A 23835-nucleotide genomic window follows, 5' to 3' on the forward strand; every position below is an offset into this window, starting at 1 on the left:
TGGACAACCCCAATCAACCGGTTTAAGGATGTTTCAGTACGAATATGTGGGGATTTCAAAATGGCTATTCACCCTATATTACATGCTGATCTGTACCTTTACCAATTATCGAAGATCTTTCTGAGGTGGCCAAAAATTTAGTAAATTTGATCTCTCCTTAGCCTATCTACAAATGAGAGGAGCTAGTGATTCTCAACTGACCATAGTAACACACAAAGGTTTGTATCGGTATCGGAGGCTTTTGTTTGGGATAACATCAGCAGTGGCTCTCTTCCAAGGTATTTGAATGTTCCACCATTATTCATTTGGCCATCTATTGTCCGACCATCATCACTTGGAACAATTTTTGTGCCGCAAAAGGGGATCCCTTTGCTGATGGATATGCACAGAGAAATGTTTGGTGCATTGCTACAAAGCCAGTCTTCACTGTCAAGAAGCATGCTGGAGTCCAGCACCCATCTTGCACAGGCCTTTGCACAGAACCTGGAGCCCATGCACTTCAGTGTGGGAGTGGTGGCAACACCAGGAGAACAATTCTGGATCCAGCCATGATGCTTAATGGCTCAACTTCCATTGCAGGAAAAACAGAGGCGTTGTCCTGGGCCATTGTAGAACATGAACCTACTGTCCTCACTCAGAATAATAATAATTGCTTATTGTCACAAGTGGGCTTCAATGAAGTTACTGTGAAAAGCCCCTAGTCGCCACATTCCGGCGCCTGCTCAGGGAGGCCGGTACGGGAATTAAACCCGCACTGCTGGCCTTGTTCTGCATTACAAGCCAGCTGTTTAGGCCACTGTGCTAAACCAGCCCCGAACAGCATGAATAACAGCATTCATCCTCCCACCACTGTCACTCTGCTGGTCAAATAATCAACCAGGCTCTGTTCACCCATGCCAAGGCAGTGCAGTCCAAAGCTGGGGCATCTACGACTAAAGCTGCCTGAGAGTGACCTACAAGACCATCCCCCACTAAAGGTTAGCAGCCTTCCACTAACCATGTTGCAGCCATTGGGGTAGCACTATGTGAGAGCACCAGAACTGGTAAAAGCACAGAGGACAGGTGCTAATGGAATGCACAAGGGTGATTAATTGACCTTTTTTTGGAAAATTGTACGATTTATTTGAAAAAAGTTGTTTGAAATGGGAAATGGCATTGTGGCAAGAGAGCACTTTGATAATTGACAATGAAGGGGTGGTAAGGTATAGGACTGTTGATGAATGGAAAATTGGAGGCTTAATTGTATCACAGTGAATGAGCCAATCATGGACAATCAGGAAGAGAATGTGTTGGTTGTTCCCTTCCTTCCTGCTCTCTTACCCAGTTGCTTGGCATACACCTGATGGTTCAGTGCCCTCACGCTGGTTGGGCAGGGTGCAGCAGACCATTATAAATTGTGACTTGCTGTGGAGAGTACTTCAGGCCTCCTCAAATGTGGTCCAGGCAGCAGAAACAATGTGTAAACACCCCAGTGGTTTGCTTAATAACATTTTGTGTGGCAGCATTGCTCCCGTTAGATGACTGCTGCCCAAGTGTGCGTGTTGTACATTGGAGATACGAGACATGGGATTCCACAGAAAACCCTTGACATCCAGTAACCATCATCTGGTCTTTTATAATGGTTCCAATACTGATGGCTACAGGAACCACACAGAATTAAAACATCAGGAATGCTGCTGTCACTGACCTGTGTGATATTCAGAGTATGGTCACACAGCAACTGCACATTGAGAGAGTAATCCAGCACCCACAATGCAACATGTGTGCAGTCAATGGCACCCTGAGCCATGGCAAAGTCACCTGCACATAACTCCTGCATCTCTCCAGTAAGAGAGAATGAAATACATTCCCGTCTCTGTGCATGCAATCATCTTCCTTGCAGAGCAGTGGATGGTGAATTACAAGATGTTGAAGATATCCCCTGTAGATGTGCCTGCTGTGAAAAAAAATTGTGGGGGATTCCTTCAGGGCCATTGGAAATGCCATTCTATCCTGCTGTGAGATTGCAGGTCGTAGATTTCAGTGAACATTTCCTTAGTAAAACATCTTTCTGCTGTTCCTGCCTTATCTTGAAGGCGACCTTCCAGACCCGCGACCTCTGCTACCTCAAAGGGCAAGGGCAGCAGATACATGGGAACCCACCACCTGCAAGTTCCCCTCCAAACCACTCACCATCCTGTCGTGGAACTATCACTGTCACTGGGTCAGAATCCTGAAACCCCCCTCCCTAACAGCACTGTGGGTGTACCTACACCACATGGACTGCAGGGGTTCAAGGGGCAGCTCACCATCACCTTCTCAAGGGCAATTGGTGATGAGCAATAAAAATGCTGGCCTAGCCAGTGATGCTCATATCTTGTGAAAGAAGTAAAAAAGAGAGTTGCTGCCTGAAGTCCCTGCCTGGATATGACTCTCCCTTGATGAGCAGCCTGTTCTCCTATGTCACCTCTTCTTATTCTCCCTGTCATGCTGCAAGCTAATGGGGATAGAAACTATCACCTCCATGGCTGGGAGCAAGAGATCTGAGCACAGCCCTTGAAGTGAGCATCAATGCATTCACTACATGCCATACCATTCATTGAGGACTTCATCAACTTTAAATACTGTAGCAGTACAAAGTACCAAATACTTCCACCAACTCAGCAAGGGACAGTAAAAAAAAACTTATTAGCTAAAATATTTAAACAGTTAAACACGGTAAGACATACATTTAGGTTCTGTTCACAGTTTGAAATGAGGGTGAAAGTGGGTTTTCTGATGTAATCAATATGTTAATTTGGCAACAGTCTTCCAATATCTGCAACAGTTAACTATTTCCTTATTTATGGATTTGAGCTGATAGCATTGAGACATAACTACTCAAATAATGTTAATTGTACACCATCTTCTGTAATGATGAAATTGCCAATCAATCTGGCTAACTGTTGAGACTATAGAAAGTTTGTACTTTATGTTAACTCCTGAGCCTCTGGTGAAGTATTTTATCGAATACAGTACTCTGGAGGTGCAGTTCAACATGAGAAGAGTTGTCGTTTTTGCAAAACTCAAATACAGGTTCGGAATATAAAAATCCGATAGAAATTTAGTATCTGCAGTAGGATTATTAAATAAATGAAAGTTACAATTAGGGCAATTGTTGGGAGAAGATTGGTATGCACGTTGGAGACTGGTAGATATGTTATAGACCTGAAAGTCTATGCAGGTAGTCCATTTCTTTAAAGAAATCAAGTAATGCTTAATCTCCGCTCACGGATAGGAGTCCTGTTCCTTCGCAAACATCGCCTAAGGAATTAATGCAAAAAGCAATAAGGCAGGTTACGCTGGGTTTTGGGGAGCGCCTGTGCTCTAATCCTATAGTTCCACCTAATTAATTTCTCTTCTATGGAGCAGCATTTCATGATTGTATCTTGTTTGGAGGAGATTAAGAGTCGCACACTTCATTAGCAAGGTGTAAATGATCGGAGCCCCTCTCCATCCACCTGCCTAATTGGGTTAATGAAGTGTCTCTGCGGAATATGCTGTAGAAACAAACCTCCCAACCCTCCCAGATTACTGCTCTGAAACATCCAATCCCACAATTGCGCACATACCACATATCACTCGCTAGAGATCGCAGGATTTCTTTTTAAAACTCGATGTAAGGAAATTAAGCTGGTGTTTACTAAATTACTTGGAACTACGCATTGAGCCCATTGTACTGTAGCTACAGTGAGTCGTTTAATTCACATTTATTTTCGTCGATGAGGCGCTAGATTAATCAATCTAATAATAAGCAGAGTTAAATCATTTGTTCATTAGCTCTTGACTGTATAACTGCGCAAGTGATGAAACAGGTACAACTGAATAAGTGTCTCCATTTGTCCAGTGCTGTCTAATGTCGCAGGAATATACGAAAATCACGTGGAAGGTGATATGTTGAGCTCAAGGGGATGCCGCAGTCCAGCATACTCAAACTGTAATGCAATGAATTCGGTCATTTAAAATGTTTAAAAACTTAATATATAACTTAATACATTTGAAACGTTACTAATCAATGAGAATGTTAGCAAAATATAGATTTTACAGTTAATTGAAGACCAAACATAGTTATACATTGCTGCATTTCCCCAAAAGGATGACATTAGACTGTATTATTGCAGTTGTTCTATTTAAAGTAGGGTGGTTTAAACAATGTACTTCAAATGAATCCATCGCTTTGTGTGTGGGACACTATAATTGGTACAAACACAAGTGTCTAATCGCAGGCAATCAGTGAAATGGGAATGTTTGTTAGCCAGTGCCCCCCCCCCCCCCCCCCCACACACACACACATTCCTATTTTAACCGCTAAAGTATAAAAGCTTGAATCTCAAAGCATTTCCAGAAAAGAAAACTACATCTTCCACTTTCGATGCTTATTTAGGCAATCGGAAATTCACCGGTACAAACAACAAAGTAAACCCCAACTCGACTGCATTGAAATTGCGATAACCCGATAACCAAACAGCTGTTTTTTTTTTTAACCCCCCCCCCCCCCCCCCCCGCGTTATGGGTGCTTGGAAAACATTTCACCATGCACCCATGACAGGCTTGTAATCCGCTATCAAAGAACGTCACTTCGATTTACATCGAAGAAATGTTTTGTTTTACTTGAAGCTCAGATAGTGAGCACGTGAATATACCGGGGATGCGGCGTGTGTCAGTTTCGGGGCGTGTGCTGTATTCTTCCAAGATCTGATCATCCAAAAGGGTTGTTTTTTTCTAATTGTAGGAAGTCTTACAACAGAGCAATGCATTCAGCAACACGCCATCGTGTGTAGGAACGAAGTCAACCTCTGTTCTGTTCTACCTGCAACCATATCCTGACGATTTGTATTTTGACCCCCTGTTAAACATGGTAAGACAGTGGGGTGGTATTGCAAATCGGGACATTTCCCTGTTCGGATTGATGGGAGACAGAGTGCTTTAGGTGTGACAAATTAATTGCATCTATTTGGGATCTGTGGAATGCGGGATGCGCAATTAATGGTCCATCTGCAAGAAGATGCTCTTCAGCAGAAAGTGACTAACATTAGCAATACCCAGCGTGGTGTGACAGCCAATAGGTTTGAGACCTCTGCACTCCCAAATTTCCTAGTGCTGCCTCTGGAAGGAGACCCGAACCGTCCAATTACCGTTTGGAGATATATAATTCACGGTGCTCAGTTGAAATTAAATTCTCAGATTTCCTTGAAATGCTAAAGTATCGTTGAGTAAAATATTGTTGGGTTTGTTATAATCAATGGCAGTGTCCAGTTAAATCGTTTGAAATATGTCACAATTCGGTGTTATTAATAAGATTGCAATCCCACCACCTCACGCCTGCAAACTGGTTTATTTTGGCCTGCCAATATCATTTTTTTTAAAAATACAGGTTAAAGAAAGTGGTGTGCTATGCATCACTCACGTCCTGTGAGGACATTAAAGGAACGACTGTGTTTAATACGAATATAAGGGCGCGCATTACCTGCCAATCCCCTTGAACCTGCAAACTCGACTGAGGGTCGTTATCATCTGGTCTCAGAATCTAAATGTATCTCCCCCTTACTCCGAATACAAATTCCGCGTTGCGAAATGCTGAGTTGCTGAGCAATTTTAGTGGTTATATTTTTGGAACAGCTATCAGTGAAAACGATTTATCCCTCCAGTGTATTTGGAGCTCAATTTTCAATTCAATGACTTGGATAAAATACATTTAAAAATCGAATTTACACTGGATTTGAATTTTTAAGAAAATAAAAACTCGATCCAAGGCAACATATCTGACTCGGACCGGATTGCACACCCCCTTATTTAAATCAATGGGAAATGCGGCAAAGATCTACTCCAACAATTGGGAAGTACACAAAGAGTTCACAGAAAACCAGGGCCCGAATGAAAGTTGCAAGGGACCCGGTATATGAAGCGGATCAGGTTGGAAGTGTCTCTAAAAGTGTGTCTAGTGACAATTGTTCGATAAGCTACGAATTTAGCGTGCATTCATATGTAGAAAAATAAAGACCGCTGGGATTTGAACAATCCGTAAAAATCCCTAAACCTCCGAAACGAATAAAGGAACTTGCTGGGCGAGAATTATATTATGTATCAATTCTAAAAACGGACGGCTCGATAACATTTTGCACTAATAAATTCAGCCGGAGTCAGAATGTGCGATTAGTCTTGTTCTGGATTACAGCTGAACACTTTAAACGCCTAAATATTATCCGTCCGACATACCAACTTGTAAAACTATAAACACTAAAGAACCTCAGAGAGCCCCCCCCCCCCCCCCGTGTTATTAATCTGTTAATGGATCGTTGAAGTCGCTGCTTTACAATTTTAGAAATTAACCCACCAAACGTCGACTGAGATTTTTGTTTATTGTTTTTTTTTAAATCATTGTGCTTAACAAATCCAGACACCCTCGTTTCAAACATTACAGAATGAAAAGAATAATTTGTCGATTACATGTTGTTTCAGTCCGGGAGTCAGTTTCAGTGGCCAGAGATTTCATTTTGTAATCGACATTCACGGGGTTCTCGCAGATTTGTTTGTTTCTTCTGGTCATGGTGACTGGGATTCATTTCTGCCGCAAATAATCATTCTCCAAAAGGTCGGATTGTAATTTTAATGAATGTATTGGCAATTGGTGGCCGGTTGTGGCGAATGGTTCAGTCAGCAAGCAGGCGCTCTCTCTCCAACAGGACCGCATCGGTGCCTGTGATGTGAAGGGAATTCACATCCAGCCGCATCCGTCGCTGCACCGAGGCGCTCCCGGGACTTATAACGGAAATTCCCAAGGAGGTTCATGATCCAATGCTAGTTTTTTTTTGTTGCTGTTGCGATTGGATGGGAGGGGGGGTATTTCGATTATATGCTTTTTTTTTAATTAAAGTTTTGTTCAGATGTGAGTCAAATCATTGAAACGTCCACAAGAGTGCGGCTGCTTCACAAGCATCAAAACCGGAGATTTTTATTTTAGTAAATGTTCAGAATGTAATCAAGCATCCTTACAAAGTTCACAATTAGCATATTTTAACATTTAGACAGGGTTTGAAGTATATCGGCATTGTGTGTGAAGGACACTCACATTGGGGACTGTTCTGGACCATGTATGCCTCACTACACCCAGAGATGCCCATTTAAATAGTTAGCCTTGTGCACACATTCCAGCCTTTTCCTACTAAAGTGACAAAGATGAAGGAGGGAGTCATTCTGCCGCTGTATTGGTGGGCGAAGTGTCTACTTTAAAATGTCTTCAGTTTTCGAAATGCATTATTAAAAAAAAACAGGTGAAGGAGGAGGAGTATTCGAAGTTCACTTTATATTCTGGCAGCTGGTGAAATCAACAAAACCCATATTTTCAAACGCGATTTCAACTCTCAACCCGCTGTGAACTCCTCCAGTTTTGATTCGCTGTTGCCATCGATTTGCTTTCCTTGTTGTTTAAAGTCTGCAAACAGCTGGTCCGTTTAACTTTCGCCTTCTCTGCTTTCCACTGATAGTTATCGTTTCCTGAAAGGATATTAATGTCCTAATCTTGAGGTTTCTACAAATGGGTCAGGTACAATGTACGCAGACGGTGCACTCCGATTTGTACTGCTGTTGTTTTTGTTGTTGTTCATGAGTTGAACTATTGGGAGGAGTGAACTCACCTTGGAAATTCCAATTCTGCTCCTGCCCTTGCTGCTGATATTGGTGGCACTGGGCTGATGTTTGATCCCTGGTTGAAGAACAACAATGACACCTAGGTGCGGGTGGATAGATTATCGAACGGTAGCGCTCCAGCATGCTGTCCTCAAAATAAACATGAGCTAAATAATCGCTAGGATATAACACTAGCTTAAATTACATGAGCATGTTGTCCACTGAGGTTGCATCAGTCTTGCCTGCTATTGCAAGATAACCCAGGAACTCCACTGCTCGACAACACGCGTCCAACAGCAAATTTTAACCTCCCAATATTGGACAGCTCACAATCAATGCATTATTGTCGATCAGCTGGCGATTCCAGACTCCATGATGTATGGTTTCTTGGAGTGGTCGGGATTTCCGCAATGTTAATAGGAATTTAATCGGGCTATTTACATCACAGTCACAAGATAGAGAATTGGGACTGGTCTGCCTTAAGTTTTACTCTGTCTGTCTTTTTTGTTTTTCTGCCTTTAAAGACTGATTCATCGCTTTCCACGGTGCTGCCTGGGATTACTGGTATCTCCTATTGGATTTTGTTTCTCTAATAGATCAGATATATAATACTCTTCATTGGGACCGTGCGCTATGTTAACTTTAGGGCTGCTGGGGTCGCAGGTTATTTACTCTACCTATAAGATAGCACCCCAACCATCGTCGGATTGCTTCCGCTGTTTCGTTATTTGCGATGACGAATCGTCCGCAAAACATTCGTAAACTTTGATCACATGTCACCTAAAGACTGAGAGGATTTGACAATTCGTTTCAAGACTGGGGAAAAGAAGGGTGCAGTTAATGCAAATTCTCATTCTAAATTCATCAGCTGCACAAACAGACAGAGCAAATGCCTTTCTCTGATTTCAGCTTTCCAGCGTCGTTCACTGCATTCCATTGGAAAAGGGCAACTTACTTCAACAATCATATAGAAGCATGCCAAAGAATGAACTTACATCCAGAATATGGGCTATTTGGTGTGGATTAAATGGCTTGATTCGGATAAAGAGAATATAAATCATAAATAGAATGGGAGGGTGGGGGTAAAGATCATTGTCTGACATGTTAACCGCCTTACTCGAGGTGGCACCCGTGTAAGTAATCACATGTGTGAAATAGAAAATCATCTCCGATCCCGGTAGAAGGAATAGAAGAAATACAAGAAGTTGAGATGGTGTCCAACATTGCTGGGGAGAGAAATGTGAAGTATGGAATGTTGTAGTCTTTGATCAGCAGCCTGAGGATTTTCCCGCCTAAATCCCTCTTTTAAATGTACTGTGCAGTGAAAAATCCAGTTCAAGATAGAGACACCGTAAATTACTGACCAACCCGTCATCGAAAAACACTTTAGCGTCATTATTTACATCCTTCCAAAAATGATCACTAATGCTTTAAATTGATCAGCATAATAAAATATCCAATAATGTTTAAAGTTGCTCAGGAGCGGGAAGGCCGATTTTCACCGTCTTTACAGAATGTATCAGTTTATAAGTTGCAAGGTCTCGTTATCTGCCCTCCAATTCAGAAAGGATCATAGTCTTTAGATCGGGTAACTGCCAATTCTCGGAATTCCATTAAGATAACTGCTCATCTCAATATCATTTTCTTTTGCAAATATTACCCCGACATCGCCAATTCCGCACCGAGGCAGCCTTTGGCGCAAGTAGCTGACAGGATCAAAAGGAAAAAGATTTGGCTCCTTCAGAATTCCAAATTCAGACAATTCTTGGGGCGTTTTATGGTGCTATATGAATGCAAGTTGTCTATCTCGGGGCAGTCAACTGCAGATGTCAATCACAGAAGGGAAGCGGAAGTCACGCTCAGCTGAAACGGCAGCGTTAAAGTATTTGAAATCCACACATAAACAGCCATGCACTCACCACAGACAAAGATATCCCCGAACACCGCGCCGGTTCCAAACACATCCACTTGTGCAAGCACACACAGACAACATACGGGGTGCTAGGAGAGGAGGGGGGGGGGGGGGGGGGGATCTTTCCATAAAGCGGTTCGAATTTTCTGTTGCAGGGGCGACTGAAGTAGAGACTAGTTTTTTAAAATCGAAAATGGACAATGGCGCGAAAAAGAGGCAAGTTTTGGCATGCAGAGTTGGATGAAATGGTTCAGGGGGACATCAAAAAGACAGACTTGATGGGCCGAAGGGTCTGTTTCTGTGCTCCAACTTTCTACTGTTTCATTCGAATGACACCAACCCCACAATCGTTTAGGGGGGGGGGGGGGTCATATCATCAGTAAAGGTGAGTAGAAGCTATATGTATTTGCCCAGGATCAAGGCTGTTGCAATTCTTGTCTTTGAAATTGGGTTGACTGATTCTAACTGTTTTCAGGGGTTTCGTTTTGTTGATGGGGCCCACAGAATGCAGAGATTAGATACTGAATGATATGAATCGAAAGTTAGCATTTGGCAATTACTTTTCAGAACACTCCCACGATATATCCACCTTTGTTTGTTTCAGCCCGGGCGTCAGTTTCAAGTATTCCGCTTGCAAAGTTCAAATTGAAATTGCAATTGAGAATGATTCATAAATTGGTTCGGGGAAAAGTTCGAAAGTGAAGGAAAGAATATTTATTTACTGTATGAAGGACAGTGCTTAACGCTGCAGTATTGTTGTCCCTTGTCGCTGGTGTTCAGTCTTCATGTTAATTAATGATCAATTACAGTTGATCAGCCGGGTATTGGTTCAATGAGAAACGAGGGCACGTCGCTGGCAGGGGACAGATTGGGTTGGCGATGAATAGTCGGGAATTCGAGTGCAGCAAGTTACACTTTCTTGGCCGGGCTGAATTCGTTTAGAAGTGACCGAGAAAAGAGTTCTTAAGTTAATTAAATATTGCGACCCGTTCGATTTGCTCTGAATGTTATCCGTAGAAGGCGTGGCAGTAGAAAAAAAAAGTCCATTGCGAACAATAGCCTTCATACCCGAACTGTATTGGCCAAGAGGTTGTTTTATACATCGGAAAAAGGTGCAGTGTGAAGCCGTCCTGTATTCAGAACATGAAAAGTTATTCGTTCAGCTAGGAGGATTTGTATGGTGCTTTTGGGGGGGGAAGAGTGAGCGGGCGCCCCACCACAAACAATATAATTTCAAACAGGGTAGAAAAACACTACTGGGGGGGGGGGGGGCTGGTGCCTGTATGTCGCTCCCATTGAATATATTTACAATCTTCCCCCAATTATTGGAAACGTTTGGAATAATCGATACGTTCCTGCTCTTGGAAGTGGTATTCCGAGTTTGACGTTGATTAGCCCATAAGAAAAATTGTATTTTCAGGCGCTCGTCGGGAAGGACACCCATGCTTACAATTGTGTTCACAACATATCGTGCGATGTTATCCCAGACAAACTTCGCTGTTCGCATTCAGACACTTGGTATTTGCCGTCACAATCAAGTAATTCAAGTTAACTTTAAATCTGTGTCCTACGTGGTGGGGAATATAACACGCAGGGTCACACTAAATCCGCTTTAATCGGCCACTAAATGAGGAGACTAACAGAATAATAGGTGGGGCGAGGATGGGAGGGGTGGGTAGCTACTATTAAGCAGTTCAGCAGCAAAAGTGATATTTATTATAAAGAAATGATCGAAATTTCACAAGACCTTTTTTTATCTATCATAAAATAAGCACTGTACATAACCGAATATTTATATGAATTAGTTGGACAATAAATATGTGAAATGGACAAAGGTTCACGTGTAAAAAGCACAATTTATGAATCATTTTATATCTTACCTACATTTACATTGAAAACACTTACAATACCTAATAAAAAGCAAAGTAGGTCGGAGAGACTGAAATCCAGATCCAAGGCCCGTCATTTTTACACTAAGAAGAAATACAAAAGTATCCTGTACATAAAAAAATCGATAAAATTTCAGAACTTCAAGGAAAATAGACAGGTAAAGCGCCGAGCGTTCGTTTAGCTTCAGAAGTTGCAGGTTGGAGTATGTATATATTATATAATATATATGTATACACACACTCTATTTCAGGCATCGTTTGTGCATCAGTTGCTACAAGAATCTGTTTTCCTCTCATCTTAAAACTTATAAACGTAACAGCTTATATCTGTGCCTCTAAAATGAAAAACAAAAAAATGAAAATAGACGTGGTACAGTGCAAATTTTCGCCACCCTAACAGATTGGCTGCAAGCTAAAAAGCACATTCTCACCCTCGTGTTTTATAATGGGAGTGGGGGGGGGGGGGGGGGGGTGGTGGAGAGTACAGGAGGGGATTGGGATTACCTGAACTGGCATTATTTGGTAAACTAATGGACCCTAATGGCAGGCTTGAAGTCGTGCAGTTTTGGATATACTCATTAAGTGCCATGACGCGACGTGATTTCCACTTTATTGAATACTGTGTCAGATCTAGGTGTGGAAGTCAACCCGAAATTGTGTTGGGATAACTTTAAATAGTCGTCTGCATCTGCCGGGCCCCCAGTTATGGTTAATGTTTATGCATATATAATATCACTCTATTAACACCGGCAAACAATAGAACCAACTTCTGAGCACCCTGACCCACGGCGGGGTCAACGCAAGGGGCCATATTTGAAGCTATGCGTTTCCCAATGGCACAGTGCTGAAAGTTTGTAGCCAGTCAGTGAGTTTCACAGTTCAATTCGTGTCTGAAGGCGCTCGTTTCAAACACTGGGTCGGTACTCGTTCCATCAGAATTTGGCTGCATTTGACAACAGCGGACACCAACGAGCACCCGCCCCCCCCCCCGCCCCCCCCTCGAGTTCAACAGCGACAAGCGGTTCACACACTTGCATACAGTACAGCAGATCATACTTGCTTTTGAGTCTAGCACAAATAAAAACACAGATGTACCACTGATGTAAGACACACATTGATTGTCTCTCAGGACTACATATGGAACCCTTATAAACATTTTTTTAAATAAAGTAGTGCATCTGTGACAACCAATCGCACAATTCACACACAACCCCCTGATGGTCCATTTATTTAGAGGCCAACCTCAAACAGAAATGGTTACATTTGGAATGATCACAAGAATTGTGTCCTGTCCATTCCAAAGGTTGAACCCGGAGAGTTGGCTACAAGAACAGGTTCTGTGCTGGAATGATTTGTCCCATTTCAAAGAGAGAGAGGAGCAGTCCCCAGCACTTCACAAAACCTGAAACTTCCACGAAGATGTTTGATCTTTGTAATCCAAGCAGTCAGCGTTGAAGTTGAGTTTCCACGAAGCGGTTTGGTCTTTATAATCCAAGCAATCGGTGGAGTTAAAGCCTAGTCCGCCGGTCGGGTAGCCCTGGGCGGAGAGGGAGGCCGGAGACTGGTTGAGGTGGCCTGCGGTCACCGCGTTGCTGCTCATGGGACTGAGCGCCGTGCCCGGGGCGGGCAGCTGGTGGTGCATGGGGGACAGGTACGAGCCGCAGTCCATCCCGCCGAAGTAGGACGTGGATCCGGCGTATCCCTGCGTGTAGCCCGAGGCCTGGGTGTAGTTCATGGGGTAGGAGCGCTGCATGCAGGACGAGGACGTGGAGAGGCAGTCGGGGGCGATGGGCGAGATGGACGCGGGGCTCCAGATGGACACCGGCGCGCTGCTGCTCGAAATGACCGTCGCCGAGCTGCTGGAGGGCGGCGTGAATTGACCACTCGCCCCGCTCTCCGAGCTCGGCTCCCGGGCTGGCGAGCTCTTCTTCTTGGCTGGTCGGACTTTGTGCTGCCCCCCATTCTGCTGCTGCTGCTGCTGTTGGCGGCACTTTGCCCGGCGGTTTTTGAACCAAACCTTCAGAAGAGAAGAAAAGAACGAGTTACAAACTATTGCAAGAAACTGACCTGAAATCAAACACAACGTCAACATACAAAAATGTTTTAACAAGTATTTCCAGTCTTTAGAATTGTTGCTGCAAAACTATGAAATAAACATTTGTTTATTTTGTATAATAACAACATTGACGTTATTGGTCCACTTGTTTGATAACACACTTTTTGTTGCTAATATTTTGAGACAGGATATTTCTTGTAAGGGAAATCCACAAGGAACGTTTTTCCTGCGTTTTTATCCGCTTTCTGGCGCAATGACATGAGTTAGACTGTTGGAAATGACAAGTTGAAGTTCTTGTTTTGTTTTTAAATAACTTCATTAAGTTTCTGGCGCTTTGACTATGGTCCCAACGGCCAGTTCTGCGGCAGACTAACACCCATTCCCGGCGCAGTCACAGCGAACCCCCCCCCCCCCCCCCCATCTCGCTCCATCTTCACCTCCCTCACCGGCGAGCGGGATTCGCGCGAAATTCAGTCTGCTGGCTCGCTCACCTGGACTCGGGATTCGGGCAGGTTAATTTTCAGAGCCACCTCCTCCCTCATGAAGATATCCGGATAGCGAGTCTTGGCGAACAGCGCCTCAAGGATGTCCAGCTGAGCCCGGGTGAATGTGGTTCTTTCCCGCCGCTGCTTGCGGGGAGTAGCTTCAAGCAGAGGGAAGGAAAACAGAGAGATCAACACATGCGAATTGCATTGGAAACGCACCGAGCAATGCAAACTTCCAGTCCGAGGCGATGCCAGCAAAACGAAACTTACTCCGCTGCCAGTTAGCAGAGCGAGAGGATTGGCTCAAAGTGGCCGTGAGCAGGACGGGAAGTTTCAAACTGGCACAGATACCGCCAGCCAAACGCTTTCCGTCAGGCCTCAGGCGATGCGAAGGGAGATCATTTCTGTTTGCCCAGAATTCTACCCAAATTTCTAATTGAAACTAGAATACCTCCCGACCAAAACCTTGGGCAGCTCTCTCAACGTCCGGTTCCTGAAGTCTGCTCTGAATCACTGGAAGTTTAAAGCTGGGGGAGGAGGGGGGGGGGGGGGGGGGGGTGGTAGAGAGAAAAACACAAGCAGCAAATACTCACAGGGGTACCCGACCGAAGGGTGCAGCAGATCCATGCCCGATGTAGTAAGGCTCAGTCCATTCACTGTGTATGGAGGTTGCTTGAGATACGACATCATGCTAAAGTTCGTCTGGAGAGCCAATTCGCGATAAGCCAAGTGAGAGGGGAGGAAGGGGCGGGAGGGAAATCCGGAGTCCGTCTCCTTGATTCCTCGAATACTCTGGGAGAAAGGCCTCGGTTTAAACCTATTCGGGATACAAACAAAAAAAGAGAGGCCGATTGAGAGGAGAGAGCCAGAGAGGCTGTTGTATCGCTGATCACTGGGAAGTATCTGACCCCTCAATAGATCCCAGCCTGCCTCTATAAAGCATCCGGGGACCCCCAGCTGCCTTTTGGACCAGGGGGCTGTTGACCAGATAACTATGTGCCGAAAACGTGCTACACCCATTCTTAAAGCACGCCTTCCACAACACACACACACACACACAAACAAATGCTCCAAATGCACACATCGCATTGTTAGCATTGCCATTTGCATAGATCCCATTCGTTAGCACCAATCTGTTATCACGCTAATTGGCTCAAACAAAACTTGATTGGGACCATTTGTGGAGACAATGGGTTGCTAGCCGGGGGGGGGGGGGGGGGGGGATGGGCAAACTACTGATAACAAAGAACTTATATATAGAAAAAAAACAAAACCAGACTGTTGAAAAAAAGAGGTTCCTGAGCACGATTTGCAACCGGACGCTGGTGAAGTTCTTAGATTCATTTTAGGTGTTTTACAAAGGAAAGCTGGGGGCTGTTTCTAAACTAAGAATGCACCTGTTAGAATTGGAAGGCAACATTTTCAAGAGACGCAAACGCGTATTTTTCCACTGGGTGTCTAGATTTCAGAGGACAGCAATATCTATCACTGTGCCTTTTAGCTGGACGTGTGTTCAAAGTGAACGAGACAAAGGGAATGAGTCATTAAATCTCAATCAGAGTAATCGCCGGGGAAACAAAACTATCTGCGGCAAATTATTGCACGGTATTGTTATTGTACGTGGGAGTAAAATAAAAATGCAACATTAAATAATGACGAGCTAAGTGGCCAGACTGCATCTCCAGGAGCCAGCGTCCCTTGTTGATTGTCCAACTTTACACTTTGGTCTAAGATTGTTCAGCCGGGGAAGTCACACGTTCTCACCTTGAACACACGCCCCAGTGGGGAAAAAAAGCTCCACTAATTCCCCGCACCGCAACGACGTTGGAAAGGTTTCACTCGGCTGGACAATAAAGCCGCCGAGTCTCACTGCTGCTTTAGATCTTACTTTACAAGACGAGCTTTTAACAAGGGTGATCACCTTCAAAATGGCGGAGGTGACAAAACTTTGATTCCTTCTTTGAAAAAAAACTAGGCAACTCATTCATTAAAACACTGAGCTACTACATATCCCTAGAAACGCTTAAAAAGGGCATATTTTACTCGATTAACCATCCCCTCCGGGTTAAAAGCTGCAACTGGTGTATCGGTTTCCCCCAGGCTGTAGCCTGGGCAACATCACTCTTGCGGCAGTCACAAGACTTCAGGCCGATGAATCTAATGCTTCCTCGTTCATTCAACTAACAATTCGACAAGAAGAGGCAGAAAGGATCTTGGACAATTTGGAGTGCAAGCTCTTACCTAAAACAAAAATCAGTCGATTCGAACAGTCAGTCCAACAAGATTGATGTACAAGTTGCAGCTTTGGTGCCTTGGCCGTGCCCCTGTCCCCTACCTGCAGGTCTGAAGCTCCAACAGGAGGAGGAATTGCTTCTCTCGGCGGCTGATTGGAAAGTGCAGCGTGTTATATAGAGAGCGGCCCGAGTCTGTGGCTTCCCACCACAATCTGTCACTTTTTTTCAAAGAATCCCATCTACCAGTTGCTCTGCATTCGGTCGATCGTAATTACCCCGCCGAGCATGCGGCCGAGAATTAATTATAATCAATGTTTTCTTGATAAATTAACGAGATAATCCGGATGGCACACGTTCCTTAATTACAGGACGCTGTAAAAAAAAAGTGGGATGGCGAATAACGCTTTCCCTCTCCCCCTCCCCCCCCCCCCCCCCCCCCATCCCTGCTGCATTTGTTCTGATTAATTTTCTGCTTGATGGAAATGAAACAAAGCTATAGAGTCGAACTGTGTTTATTTAAAAATAACATACATCATCATTAACCTCTTCTAGGGCCCGGCCCTGCAACTTTGGCACTCGTGTGAGCCTGCCTGTACTTTCATATTCGATACAGCAGGTAGATTAAAGAGCGCTGCCCTCTTAGAATTTCAAATGTTAGAAGCATGGCTGGTAAGTTATTTACTGGACAATTCTTTCCTCGCCACCTCTTCGCGTGTATAAAATGCAAAATAGCGAGTCGATTTTGATGTTAGTTATTGTGAAACGCGCCTTCAATATGCCCTGTCGTTGTTCTGAACATGGAGTACAAGTTTTGGAAACTAGTTCAGCACATGCAGTTTGATACGAGTTTCACTTTTACACACAGGCAGGACACACTGCTTGAGGTGCAAGTGACTTTCTTTCTACTTCTTTGCACATGGTGGCCGATACATTATTTCAGACGCTTCTAGCGACAGACCTTCCCGCTCGAGAACCATTTTAACAAGTCTCTTGCGGTGGATGTATGGAATAAGATGTTTATTATATTTCATGGACGGATTAAGAGGCAGGTCTCCTCCAAGCGCTTGGAACTCATCGAGAAATTAGGTAACACGACTTAAAAAGTGCTCTAAATGTTCTAACAGTTATCCCGCGCGAGTCTGAGACTAAGCATGTTAATTGAGGAAAAAATATTGGCCTTGAAGTTCAAACCTTTAATATGATATTCGAATGTGATTAAAACTCTGGACTAAAAGTCCAGCTGACTGCTGTTTTAGCAAATGTTTCAACTTTAGATGGTAACGCTCGATTTTTGGTTTGATTTGATATAATTGGATGAAATATAGCGTACTATTATTTTTTAAACTAGGTCTTTTATATTTAGAAATCGCAGGAGCTTTAGTCGCAATTATTTTCAATGTAAAATTCCAAGTGGCAATTGAAATAGAATGAAGAACAGACTGGATTAAACTACTTTGGTTACAGCGTTCAAGTGCTTCTAATGCGAAGGATGACATTGTTAATTCTATTTTGCAAAATTACTGAACTCTTAGGTTTTATTTTTGGCTGGAAAGTTTGTGAGAGACGCAAGGTCCTTTTTTTTAAAAAAAATAGAAAAATCTTTACTATCTTGAATTCAAACACATTTTGAATAAACCATTCCGAGCGTTTTCAATTCAAAGCTGCAATCTGAGCGGAAAACGGGAGAGGTTTTGTTTGGTGAACTTTCGTTCATTCTATTGATCCCGACTCTGTTGGGAAAAGGTGTTCGTCAATAATTGGCAGGCGATCGATTTCATTCCAGTTTATTTGAACTGAGAAATCACTGACAATAACCATCTGCAGCCCAGCACTTCCCAAATGAGGATGTGATTGTTGGGGCAGATCAAGGAAATCAAGAGGGGGAAGAAATCCAGAGAAATCCACGCCTCCTCAATTATCCCAGTGTTTGAACATTCTTGGGGATGGGGAGGGGGAAATTTACAGAGATTCAGCAACAAACCCAATACACACACACACAGGAGAGAAGAGAAACCCGTTTCGGTTCAATTCATACACAATTGGGGAAACTGACAACATTTATTTATTCGCCAGTCCATTAAACCACCAGAAATACAAAACACAACGGCCGAGATTTTTTTGTTAACCCAACTTGCATATCTTAAGCTGCCATTTCGCCCGCACCAACCTCCCAAAGTGTATTTTTAAAACACACACAGCACAAATACCAAGACTGCAGACTAGCCATAGCTGGGCCAAGCAAGTACACTCACCAACAATCCGAATAATCGAAAACTGTTCTAATATCAAACGGGTTTCACCCCGGAGGAGGTGCGTTTGTTGCTTTAGTATTCTACAAAACGGCCTTGCGCAAAGTTCGCAATCAAATCCCCAATTTGATTTTACAATCTTAACCCAGATTCTCGATCAACAAGGTTACATTTGGATTTTTTTTTAAATCACCTATTTTACCGTGCTCAGATCGAAGTTAAAACACCCCAGCAATCAGGCTTCCACGCTCCTGGCGGCCTTTGTCCCTGAAATAGAAACATAAAAGAAATAGGTTAGAAGTCGTGAATACCGGTTTGGAAAATCCGCTCCCGCAACATCGCTCCAGCATTAGCAAATCAGACGAAGTGTTCGGATTTTTGAGAAGAAGGGGAAAGAACCTATTGAAAGCAGGTATGTGTTGCTTGGGGAGTGGAAAATGGTTGAGATTGCTGAGTTGCGTTGGCCTCTCTCTCTCTCTCTCCTCTCTCTGAGACTTGCTGAGGAAGCGCCTCTCTGGTAACTTTTTGACGCAAACTCCGTAGCCAATAGCAAGGGGAGAATGATTGACACATCTCAGCACAACCGGGGGAGAGAGAAGCCCTGCTCTAAAGGGGAAGACAAGAAGTAACCCAAAGCGGAAAAAAACACACACAAGCAATGGTTGTGAAAATCCAACACCACCGAAGAGGAGAGAGAGGGGGGATGGGGTGGAGAGGGGATAATAAATAACACACATTCGCATTTCGACTGCCAAAATGACAAGAGAGAGCCGCGAAAATAGCATAGGATTAAAATAAACATAATTAAAAGAGGACATATTACAGGGCAATTCGGAACTATGTTGAGAAGACAGTGGGACAAGCAAGAATAATTCTGAAGGTTATAGGAAAGGCACAAAATCACATCTACCGAGAGAGGGGAGGGAAGGAGGGAGAATAATTATGAAGGTATTAGAGCTGGGGAAGCAATCAGGTTAGTGATTTTGAGTTCAACCAGCAAGAGCAAGGAATCTCGATAAGAGCAACCCGGAGTTGCATCAGCAAGGATGGCAAGAGTGAGGAAGTGCTAAGTAGAAGAATTTAGGATAACTGGCACAGAATATTTTTTTTAAAAGCAAATCCTGCTCCAAGTATCACAGGAGCCAGAGAATAACCAGTGACGAAGCAGAGTGTGAAGAATTCCTAGATATACAGGGGACTGTGCAGCAGAAGGTAAGACAACAGAATTTAATTCCAATTTCTTTTAGAAAGGCAGGCCAGCTCTAAGGACAACAAGCATTGGAATGAACTCAGATATAGCAGTCATCATTATTGAGGGAGTCTTACATCTGCAGTGAATCCGATTGGGAGGTAGTGATAGAGAAAGAGAGGGATGGCTGGATAGATAAATAAAAAGGCTGAAATAACTCCGCTCCAATTAAATGAGTTTTATCAGTACAATTAACCTGTGCCCTATGGTACAACTTATGTGCTTTGAAGTAGAAATAACCTTTATAGAAATAGGAATAGTCAGGCCTAGAACACGTGCAGAATAAAGACACTTCAGAGTCAGACCAAGAATAAATTAGCGACAATAGAACGGAGAATACCAACACTCTAGGTCGATTAACTCAGGGACAGAGTATTTTCATGTCGCTGCCTTGTTACTGGCTCTCTGGATTGCTTGTTGCTTTTTATTACACCTCACTTGTACTGTGCATGTTTGATAAATAGCTATAGCAAAGGGGTCCAATATTGCATGAGACGAAACAACATTTTAATAACCGCACATTGAAATCTCGCAGATATGCTAGTGGTAAATCAGATGAATTCTTGAAGAACGAGAGCAGGTAGCTAAATGTTGCCACTTGTCAATAAATAGAGAAAATCTTTGGGGAAGGGGGGTTTGCGGAAATGGCGCAAAGGGAGCACGAGGTGGGAGATCAGAGGCCGCACAAGGAAATGTCAAAAAGAGGAATATGGATCGCCCGAACAGGAATATTAATACGCAGGGAAGCGGTGAAAGGGTTTGTCTGTATTGAGAGTCGCCCTATCCAAATCTCCGAAAACCCAACTGTGCAAATGGTGTTCCCAGTTTGTGCTCAATATCGTTTCGAATTGCCATGCATGATACCAGAGGGCCCATCGTGTGTAGCAATAATTCAACCACACGTACTTTAAAACAGCACTCCAAAGGAATCATAGGATCAGATTTGATCATCTTTCTTAGCCAAATAAACCGAATTCTTGGAGAATCCCGCAGACTATCAACAACCGCAGCAATTGCAATCCAACTCTCAGGGTCAACACATGTGTTAAAACAGGAACTTCTCCACAAACAATTCCGGATATTATGGTAGGAACAATTCAAAGGAATAACAAATGGATTGAAATGGACTCATTGACAAGTTAAGAGGAATGGATTTGAGGGAAACAGGAATGCCAACAATGGCATTAATTCAACTCAGCTCCAAGTGATATGGGGAGCGCTCCCGTCTCCGGCTGCAGCTTCAGAGTTTTTACTGTGTTAATGAAATTGTGACATTCTGAAGAAATTGGAGGAACAGCATCGCTTATTTTTTTATATTACAAACTATAAAAGCACAACAGCGCCACACTGGTCAAAACCAATTTCGATCCAAGCGCAAATCGAATAGAACCAAACTTCCTGCAGTCATAATTGGAAACTTTGCTGGAGTCAGGCTTCGGGAGAGATTTGCTAATTGCAGGCAAAGTCTATGTTTACCTCGAATATTCGTGCCCAATTCCTGACAAGCACCGCAACACACCTGAGCAGAGATAACATACCAACCAGCGAGATACACAGAGCAATAATACATTGACAGTCAGAAAGCAGAGTATTGGAAATGGTGAAACATTTAACAGGATAAACAGAAGTTGAGGTTCTTCTATCCGGATCGCTGATGTATATTGTAAGAATTAGAAACTGATTTGCTCTGGTAGAATATTCCGTTCATTTCTGCATTTACTGACCGTGATCGTATTTCACAACAGCCGTTTGAAGTGTTGAAGGGGGAAAAGGACGAAATTCTGTTCATTGTCCATATGGATTGTTCTGGTCTTTTATCTAAATTTAACATATATTTATGGTATTTCTCTGGCCAAGCCATTTTGTTGTGCAAAGCAATCCATTTCACAATCAGTTGCACATGTTAACATAAGCTGCAAAGTGACTGAAAGTCGCCCCTGAAATAGACATTTGCTTTTGATGTGTGATGCATTTTCCACCGAGAGGTGTAACCATATCGTGAGAGATAGAACAAAGTGTCATATCTAGGAACTTCGTTAGATACTTGATATTTCCATCTCCTTGTGCCTTTCAGAATCCCCGCATGATAAGCCATCATTTACTCCACACTACTTGAGACGCGCCGGGTCACACTGGCAAGCTTTTATTTATACCTCCAGCCCATTTATTTATTTTCAACAAAATATAATGGTTTTGTCGCCACACGGAAGGTACTACAGGAAAATATTTCTATGAAATGCAATATCTCTTTAATTCCGATTGAAATTATGGAAATCGAGAACAAAACCTCGAATCTTTCTAAAGTTTTGAGTTGTTGGACTGTTTCCTCAGGTCTCGACGTGGTTGAGATCCTGAGCACAGTATTTTTTCGTAAAACTATAAACGCAATCTTCTGAACTGTACTGGGGCCTTCTTTCCCTTTACCTCGAAGGTCTTTATTTAAGTAACAGGCTCAATGTGAAAAACACCGATTCTGCATATCGGTAACAGCATAGTCAGTTTAAATGTACAAACGATAAATTATAGCAAAAGGTGAAGGATTATCTCAAGGATTTATGGTCAGGTTAAATGAAGACACTCCTGTGACACCTATTAGAACAGTGACCCTATTCTTACAGGACTTTGAGTCAGGAGGTGCTTCAAAAGATTATGACCATCTTTAAACAAGACCCTGAGTCAGAAGATGGTTCAAAAGATAGTATCTACTAAAGAAAATTGAATTTTCGCTTCCGGGACGTTTAAAAAATGATATGAATGAGTGATAGAGAAGGTTCTATGTTAGTTACATGACTGACGGTGGTTCACTTCATGGGTAATGGATCTGATTGACTACTTATGTTAATATTCTAGGTGTGGGTAAACTTCTTAGTGGGCGAGTAAAGTTTGCGTTAAAGCAAAACTGGGAGAGACAATCTGAACCTGTGGGACTAAATCGTAAACTCGTCGCCAAATGATTATGTTAAATGATTACATGTTTTTTAAAATTGGCAAATGACTGGGCACATATCATACTGCATTATGTACAGAGAATACTGGGCTACTCCGAACTTTCATACCAAACACTGCACACTGTATTGAGCGCACATGCAGACGGATCAGTTTAGTAATATTGTACACCACAATGTTAGAAAATCGCAACTAACTGGCAATATGGATTGAAAAGGTGTTTTACCCCGTGCCTTACACCCAGTCAATTGCAGTTCAGCCGACGATTTACTCTTACGGCTGTTAATCTTCTGCCCGACATGATACAAAATCGGTCGTTCAGATCCCGAATAAGTCCGACCACAATCTGACCAGCACCTTTGCATGGTGAAGTCAAGATGCACTTTAAAGAGACCGCACTTCCTGAACAGAAGTGGGAGGAGTCGAATAAATCAAAGGAAACCTGCATAGTTTTATGTCTAAATCGGTTATCACCACACGGGCGGCCAAAATACAAACACAGGAAAGGCAAAGTCATGGAACATGATTCGATCAGAAGCCGGCATCATCCCCCCCCCCCCCCCCCCGCAATAATACATCCCCCCCCTCCACCCCCCGCTTTTCCTCTAAAGTTGATCAGTGCAAGCATCTGACAGGTTTTAATTAGCAGGAAAATCTTAAAAATAAACTCCCATCTCACCTGCAGTGAACTGCAGTGGCTCCTCGAATTTCACAGGGATAGTTCGAGAAATCGTCAAGGCAAAAACATTAATAGAGAAAATAAAAACAAATCAGTGAGAGGGGATTTCGCGGACTTGCACCGTGTTACTATATAAAATTGCGGATGGGGGGGGGGGGGGGGGAGGGGCTCGGGAGCATCAGCTGCCAGGAATCATTTTTCCATTGCTTTTCACTGGGACAAAGTTGTAGTGTGAAGAGCGCGGCGTTGAGATCAGACTCTGACTCAGCTCTGCAACAGATGCCTCTTTTCCAAATTATACAATTTAATCCCTTCACAGCAGCGAGCTGCCAACACACACACACACACAAAAAGGGACGAAACACGAGCTCAGTGGAAAAAATAGCGATCTAAACCAAATCCAAGTGTGTGTGTGTGTGAGAGAGAGAGTATTTTCTGCAGCCTCTTCACCTTTTTGCCAATTTCACTCTGGGCCGCATTGTCAGTTTCCCA

General features: G+C 43.3%; 1 protein-coding gene across 13 annotated transcripts; it reads right to left on the reverse strand.

Annotated features, from left to right (window-relative positions):
• Positions 1 to 11392: 11392 nt before the first annotated feature.
• Positions 11393 to 23412, reverse strand: otx2b (orthodenticle homeobox 2b). 13 transcript variants are annotated; one of them, XM_038779689.1, is made up of 6 exons: positions 18869 to 19211; positions 18663 to 18736; positions 16322 to 16592; positions 14580 to 14803; positions 13993 to 14144; positions 11393 to 13462 (listed from the first exon to the last, which is right to left on the reverse strand). In XM_038779689.1, the coding sequence occupies exons 4-6, from the start codon at positions 14674 to 14676 to the stop codon at positions 12839 to 12841; spliced, it is 873 nt and encodes a 290-aa protein (XP_038635617.1). In that variant the 5' UTR covers positions 14677 to 14803; positions 16322 to 16592; positions 18663 to 18736; positions 18869 to 19211; the 3' UTR covers positions 11393 to 12838. The 13 variants fall into 13 exon arrangements, with proteins under 13 accessions (XP_038635617.1, XP_038635601.1, XP_038635647.1 ...); XM_038779673.1 differs by having other exon boundaries at positions 16228 to 16592; XM_038779719.1 differs by lacking the exons at positions 16322 to 16592; positions 18869 to 19211 and adding an exon at positions 23344 to 23412.
• Between the last annotated feature and the right edge of the window lie 423 nt (positions 23413 to 23835).

Source organism: Scyliorhinus canicula, chromosome 2, assembly GCF_902713615.1.
Source record: "Scyliorhinus canicula chromosome 2, sScyCan1.1, whole genome shotgun sequence".
Taxonomy (NCBI): Eukaryota; Metazoa; Chordata; class Chondrichthyes; order Carcharhiniformes; family Scyliorhinidae; genus Scyliorhinus; species Scyliorhinus canicula.

What these genes read in the sequence shown, in the direction of transcription:
- otx2b (XM_038779649.1), bottom strand. Translation starts at nt 15,105, where the DNA reads ATGGGATCTATGCAAATGGCAATGCTAACAATGCGATGTGTGCATTTG. An exon ending in CCCTTCGGTCGGGTACCCCT is followed by an intron (nt 14,145 to 14,579) that starts GTGAGTATTTGC and finishes CTCTGCTTGAAG; the next exon opens with CTACTCCCCGCAAGCAGCGG. An exon ending in TGCCCGAATCCCGAGTCCAG is followed by an intron (nt 13,463 to 13,992) that starts GTGAGCGAGCCA and finishes TCTCTTCTGAAG; the next exon opens with GTTTGGTTCAAAAACCGCCG.